This window comes from Podarcis pityusensis (assembly GCF_964106645.2).
Source record: "Podarcis pityusensis genome assembly, chromosome: W".
In the NCBI taxonomy this organism is placed as follows: Eukaryota; Metazoa; Chordata; class Lepidosauria; order Squamata; family Lacertidae; genus Podarcis; species Podarcis pityusensis.
Genome location: NC_138045.1, coordinates 103,972 through 111,564, shown reverse-complemented (window position 1 = coordinate 111,564; position 7,593 = coordinate 103,972). Strand labels below are relative to the sequence as shown.

The following is a 7,593-nucleotide window of genomic DNA, read 5'->3' as shown; positions in this document are numbered from 1 at the left end:
ATTTTTATTTATTTACTTGATGGGGCAGCTGCCCCCCTGGCTATGCCCATGTTTCATGTTAACATTTGGATAAAATAGATTTGTTTTTTAAATCACTTTCACAAGCCTACCTTGATTTAGTGCCTCTTAACTAAATACTCTGAAAAAAAATGACCAAACCCTTCAGACCAAATACTGTACCTATATTTGATAAGCAATGCCTCATTGCAGAAGGAGCAGTCACAATACAAGAGACCCCGGCAATTTCACTGTTAATCTGGCCTCTGTGGTTACTGGGTGTTGAGCTCACAGTCTGATGTCATTGCTGTAACTTGAGCCTTCAGCGTTGCTTTAAGGTTTTGCTCAGAATTGCCTTTAAATAGCCCTGCCCAGACTGAGAGTTCTCTGCAGGAGCTCCAGGGAAAGACTCCAAGGCAAATCCCGTTGCTGCCTCTGACATCTGCGAAAGCAACGAGGAACCCTCAGGTGGGCAGCATGTCCAGCTCCTTGCGGGTGAGTCCTTCTGTCCACGGCTATCGATTTGACACGGCCTTGCGCAAGAAAGCGGTGGCCGACATCTTTGAAAGCCTGGATCAAGAATCACTGCAGAAGCTCTTCAGGGACTCAGGGGACCAGAAAGCAGAGGAAAGGGCCAAGATCATCCTGGCCACCGACCAGGACCTGGATGAGAAAGCAAGGTCGCTCATGGCTTTGAAGCAGAGGACAAGAGAGAAACTCTTCCAGTTCCTGAAGTTTGGGAAATACACCATCAAAGTCCACTGAAGCTCCTTTAAAAGAGAGGACGGGATGAAAGGAGCAAAGTTATTCAGCCAGACTCCTCACTTTTGAACAAGAGCACCTCCAGCTGCTTTGAAACTGGTGTGGCAAGAGATGCTGGCAACATCAGTCAGGGGGATTCAGCCCCATTTTTGCACACTTCAAAGTTCACAGCAAAAGACTTCCTTGGTTGACTCAAACTTGCATGCTGGAGTGAGTAAGGGAATCGGCCTGTGAACAACTGAGAAATCCAGCCACAAGTCACGGGGATGGAGCAGGCGGTGAAACAGTCACTGGTTCAGACTCAACTTTTCCTGGCTAATGAGAGACTAGATTATTTTCCTTCTTAGCTGTCTGTTTGGCAATGTGTCCTGACACTTCTTTATTGAATGTGCAAAGCCTTCCATAAGCCAGAAGAGCTCCCTGCTTTCTTCTGGAACAGGGAAAAGGGAATGGGGAATGATCAGTAACTGCCCGTTTGCTTTTGTTGAAAAGACACACCATCTTAGTGTTTAAAGTACGTGCTTTCTTTTGTTTACGTGCAGTTCACAGAGCAAACTTTGTTTCAGGATGCATGAAGCAACTCTGTTAGTCTTACAATGAGTTTTACAAGCAGAAGTGGGTTGTTCAACTAATTGCACGAAATATGTTTTTGTTGTTGTTTTTGTTTAAATGTAAAGTTTTGTCCTGAACTGATTGAACAGACTTAAATTCTCTTTGGAACATTGAGTTCTTTTTTTGCATCAATGGCATTTTTTACCTTTTTTTACTTTTTGTAAAGAATTTAACTGGCAACCAGCTATGGTGATATTTTATAATAATGCTGTAAGTAATGCTCCCATTGATTTATTGCACATTCAGAGCAAATAAATTATAAAGTTGGTATAAGTGCTCATGGCTTGAAATGCTTTACTGCAACCAAAAATAGGGATGGCATATCCATGGCACCTACATTCTCCGCCCCCTTTTTACTTACTCCCTCAACTGTTGTCCATGCTTGCTAGGGGTGATGAATGCTAAAGTCTCACAATATCTGGAGGGTCACAGGTTTCCCATCTAGGACCAGGGCTTAATCCTAGAATTTATTTACAGTGCTAGGGCTCAGCTCTGAAATACTGTGTAGAACAGAGCTAGGAGTGCCTCTGAACATGTGCAAAGCACATTCTGTTTACTATTGAGAAGCATCAGGAACTTTAGTGCACCAGAGGTTAGGGGTAAAAGTTTCTAGTTTGCAGACTCTTCCAGGTGACCATGCATTCAGGTAATTGGCCCCAGAGGCAGAATTTTATCAGTGGATCTTTTCAGCTTTTATTGTACAAAGTACCGTAGTTAATGTAGTATCTACCTGCCACCCCAATCTCTAAGTGCTGAGGGTTTCCAGAGGTTCCAGCTACTTACTCAGGGCCTGGTTCCCTTAGAATGAGGCACAGGGGAGACCTCAGTGTCTCTGGGATATATGGTTTATTTGCACATATGTACAACTTGAGCCTACAATGGAGGGGCTTTAACCAGCATTAACTGGTGTGTTAAAGGTCTTGTTTCTCCCATAGCCACAGTCTAGGATTCAAACAGAAATCAAGCACGGTTCTCACTGTCTGGCTTCTGCCTGCAGCCTGTTTCCAGCTATCACACACAACTCTAGCTTTTTGTATTTCTCATTCCCAGCCAGGCGAGGAAGGGGGCACACCCGTTTGCCCTCTGGCACAGAGCAACCTCCTTTGTTGTACAGTGGTACTTCGGGTTAAGAACTTAATTTGTTCTGGAGGTCCGTTCTTAACCTGAAACTGTTCTTAACCTGAAGCACCACTTTAGCTGATGGGGCCTCCTGCTGCCGCGGCACGATTTCTGTTCTCTCTTTTTTTAAAATAATTTTTATTCATTTAAAAACATTTATATTGTCATACATTTTACAAATTTCTATCTCTTATACAATCTTTTGGACTTCCATCAGCTCCTCTTCCGTCTTTATAGTTTCTCCTGCATTTCTTAAATTTATATTACCTTTTAAAATCATAACCAGTATCAACCTTTTCATTCAATAAGGCAATAATTCAAATTATTCCCCTTACAAAACTTCCTGCAAACCTACAAATGTAATCAGACACGATTTCTGTTCTCATCCTGAAGCAAAGTTCTTAACCTATTTCTGGGTTAGCAGAGTTTGTAACCTTAAGCGTCTGTAACCTGAAGCATCTGTAACGAGATACCACTGTACTAAGGACCATACACCATACCGGGGTCAGCAAACTTTTTCTGCAGGGGGCCGGGCTATATTTTGAAAAAACAACCCCCCACCGACTCTCCCCTCCCTTCTCCACAGCACCGGATGAGCCCCAGTGGCTGCTTACTAGTGCCTTGCGAGCAGCAGGGGCTGGCGGTAGTGGCGGTGGAGGAATGATGAGTGGCGCAAAAGGGCTGGCTCTGGAGAGGGGCTGCTGTGCTTTAAATGGTGCTCAGCCAACCTCGGCTCCTGTGCCTTGCGAGCGGCAGGGGCTGGCGGCGGCAGAGGGACAATGAGTGGTGCGAAAGGGCCAGCTCCAGAGAGGGGCTGCTTAAAATGGCGCTCAGCCAACCACGGCTCAACAAAGCCCAGCCCCCTTCCTCCTCTAGGCAGGGCGGGAAGAAGCCAGGAGGAGGGAGGGAGGAGGCGCTGCCGTGGCGTGTGTGTGTGTGTGTGTGTGTGTGTCATAGCCCGAATGATCAGAATCCCCAAGCCAATCCACACGGTGAATCCTGGACCATCCGCGGGCTGGATCCAGAAGGCAATTGGGCTGGATCCGGCCCTCGGGCCTTAGTTTGCCGACCCATGCACTATACACCATACCTAGGGAGTACTTAGGTGGCTACTACGACCCTTATCTCACAAACAAACCTGCCTGCCTAGCTCCTCGATTAGATTTTAACCCTTACTTGATCCAGGACCCCCACTCAATGCACAACAATGCTTTTATTAGGACCAACCTGTATATGTGAGCTTTTGGGTTACAAAGGACTATTATTGAGGAAGTTACCCTCAAAACTTAATCTAATTCATAGAATAATAGAGCTGGAAGGGACCACAAGGATCATCTAGTCCAACCCCCTGTAATGCAGTTATCTTTTGCCCCATGTGGGGCTCAAACCCATGATCCTGAGATTAAGATTCTTGTGTTCTACCAACTGAGCTATCTCTCATTCTTTTTTCTTTTGGGGACCGTTTAACAGTGTACATAACTAGTTTTTGCCACTAATCATACCTGAAACAGAGAGAGATTTTTCACACTTTACGTGGCAGCAAACCCAGCTTTGGAAGTTAAATGTATGCTTGACTGGGAGTCCATATCCTCCAACATTTCCAAACATAATAGGGACATGCTTGTGACATCCCTCTTCTCATGCCAAGGATCACCCCACCCCCACCCCTGTTGCTATCTTCTCTGCTGTATATTGAGTCCACGTATGCTGTAAGAGCCTTTCTCGCACTGATTTAATAGATAAGTGCATGGGTGTTCTTCAGGTTAAACATATGCTAAGGGGAGATGATTTCCTACAGTACTGTATATTATCAGTAGAAGTGAGTGAGATTCTCTCTCCCCCCCCCTAAAATTTTTTTTTTGGTTTTTACAAGATTATAAACAAACAAACACACAAGACAAACAAAAATAACAAACATAAATCATAGCCTTATTGAAAATTACAGTTATTAACTTTGTTAAATGACTTCCTCGCTTTCCCTTGGTTGAATTTCATTGCATGTCCTTGTAACGGTTTTCCAAATCCCAATTTTTTGAAATTTAACTTAAACATTATCTTCTCCTTATAGAGTTAAACATATTAATTTATCACTTAACATAAATAAAATCCTAAGCCCATTAAGTATCTGCAAGCTATTTCCGGTTAGTTTAACTTAACAAATTTAACTAAATAATCATTAAATTTATTCCATTCTTCCTGATATTCCTCCTCCTTCTGGTCGCAGACTCTTCCGGTCAGGTCGGCTAGCTCCGAAAAATCCATCATCTTCATCTGCCATTCTTCTACTGTTGGTAATTCTTGGGTTTTCCACTTTTTAGCTAACAAAATACGAGCAGCAGTTGTGACATACAAAAATAATTTAACATCTTTATTTGGCAATTCCAAGCCTGTTATTTCAAGAAGAAAGCCCTCTGGTTTCTTTATAAATGTATATTTCAACATTTTTTTCAATTCATTATAAATCTTTTCCCAGAAGTCTTTCACCTTGGGAAAGGTCCACCACATATGATAAAACGTTCCTTCCTTTTCTTTACATTTCCAACATATATTGTCACAATTATGATATATCTTTGCTAATTTTACAGGAGTCAAATACCATCTATACATCATCTTCATTATATTTTCCTTTAACAAAGTACATGCGGTGAGCTTGACCCCTTACTTCCACAAACTTTCCCAGTCTTCAAACATTATATTATGTCCTACATCTCTTGCCCAATCTACCATCACAGATTTAACTTGTTCATCTTTTGTATGCCACTCCAACAAAAGCATTTTAGATAAATTTTTACCTTTAGTATCCCACAACTCCGTCTCCAACTTGGATTTTTCAAAAGCAAAACCATTTTTCTTATCCAGTTTATACAATTCGTTAATCTGGTGGTAATGTAGCCAATTTAGCTTATCTTTAACTTGCTCAAATGGTTTTAATTTGTAACCTTCTTCTTCCTCTATTAATAAATCATAATATCTCAACCATTTGGTATCCATATTTAATTTTTTCTGGGCCTTTGCCTCCATTGGTGAGAGCCATCTGGGCGTCTTTCTTTCTAAAAGATCTTTGTATTTTATCCAAACATTATACAACGATTTCCTAATTACATGGTTTTTAAATGCTTTATGGGCTTTTACCTTGTCATACCATAAATATGCATGCCAACCAAGCACGTTATCAAATCCCTCCAAATCTAATAGATCTGTATGTTCTAATTGCATCCATTCTTTAATCCAACAAAGTGCAGCAGCTTCAAAATAGATTTTTAAATCTGGCAGGGAGAATCCCCCTCTTTCTTTAGAATCCGTAAGTAATTTATATTTAATTCTGGGTTTCCTCCCCTGCCAGATAAATCTAGAGAGTGCTTTTTGCCATTCTTTAAAGCATTTCGCATTATCTATAACTGGGAGGGCTTGAAACAAGAAGAGCATCTTTGGCAGCACATTCATCTTAATCACAGAAATCCGGCCCATTAATGACAATTTTAGGTTTGACCATACCTCTAATTCTCTTTTAATTTCATTCCATAATTTCTCATAGTTATTGTGATGGGACGATGAGCTGCTTGTGTGTAAAATCCAAGTCCCTCAGAGTTTGGTCAAGTTTGCAAACCTCTGTCTGTAACGGAGCCCCTTAAACATGGCTCCGTCAGTCGCTGGCAGATTCCGACAGTGGTTGCTTTCGGAATCGCTTCCAACATAAAAGCTCCTTAACGGAAACACGTCTTCTGGACTCTCTGCGTGACAGTTTCCGGCGAGGAGTGGGTGTCCCTACAGGAGGTCCTGAAACCTCCCCACTGTCTTCGCTGGAAGTGTCTCTGAGCCATCCCTCCAGCTTACTTTCCCTCAGCTCACCTCCTCTCCCCCTACTGGTTCCCTCTTCAGCTGCTGAGTCTCTCCCAACCTGTGTGAGCCCTTTCACCTCCCTTCCTTCCGATGGCAGTTCCCTGACATCCACCTCCCCTCCAGGGCCCCCTTCACCCCCTCCCGCCCCCTCCTCTACGGGCGGTGAGGAGGCAAAACCCCGGAATGAACTTCCTTCATCTTCCGATGTCTCGAACACTTCTCTCCACCTGTTGCGGTTCCTGGTCTCGAAGTACTCCTCCTCCTCAGAGTCCATCTCCCCTTCCCCTTCCGAGTCCGGGAATCCTTCCAACTCCTCCTCCTCATTGGTGGTCCCAAAGTATTCCCTCCGGAACCTCTCCACAGGCTGAGGTTTCCTTGGGAACCTTTGATGGAACGTTTCTATCAATACCTCGTCATTGATATCTTCTGCCATTACCCAAGTGTTTTCTGACTCCGGTTCTCCTTCCCACGCTACCAAATACTCCACCTGATCCCCCTTTCACCTGGCGTCGAGGATTTCTGCCACATGGCTGCTGCATTCCCTTTCTTCTATGACCGGTCCCCGAGTGGCCATCCCTTCTCGTCCCCCCTCATACGGTGACAGTAACGACCTGTGAAATACTGGGTGCAGTTTCATGTGGTTGGGTAACCGGAGCCTGAAAGCCACTGGGTTGACCTGTTGAATGACCTCAAAGGAACCCAATCTCCTGGGTCTTAATTTCTTACAACCTCCTTTGAACGGCAACCCTTGGGTTGACAGCCACACCCTATCTCCCACCCTTATGGTTTCACCTTCCCTTCGGTTCTTGTCTGCCTGCCTCTTGTATTCTTCCTTCGCCCTTTCTAAGTTGAGTTGGAGCTGACGATGGATTGCTTCCATTTCTTCTACAAAATGCTCGGCTGCCGGGACGCTCCATCTCTCCCCTTCTCCCCCTGGGAAAGCCCTGGGATGACACCCATAATTAGCCAAGAAGGGGCTCATCCCTGTGGACACATTCTCGGCATTGTTGTAGGCAAATTCCGCCAGCGCCAACTTTTCTACCCAGTCATTCTCTCTGTCATTGACATAACACCTCAGGTATTGCTGGAGGACACCGTTTGCTCTTTCCGCCTGCCCGTTGGTTTCAGGGTGGCGGGCAGTCGAAAAGTTGACCTCCACCTGCAGTAAGCTCATGAGCTTCCTCCAGAACCTGGAAGTAAATTGTTTTCCTCGGTCTGAGACCACCCTCAATGGCACCCCGTGCAACCTAAAAATGTGTTCTA

The 7,593-nt window shown here is 44.2% G+C and overlaps 1 protein-coding gene across 1 annotated transcript; it reads left to right on the top strand.

The window, feature by feature from the left end:
- Positions 1–338: 338 nt before the first annotated feature.
- On the top strand, positions 339–1,644 carry LOC308467591 (transcriptional and immune response regulator-like). Its single transcript, XM_080989345.1, has one exon. It carries the CDS (start codon positions 475–477, stop codon positions 760–762), a length of 288 nt encoding a protein of 95 aa, XP_080845471.1. The 5' UTR covers positions 339–474; the 3' UTR covers positions 763–1,644.
- Positions 1,645–7,593: the final 5,949 nt, after the last annotated feature.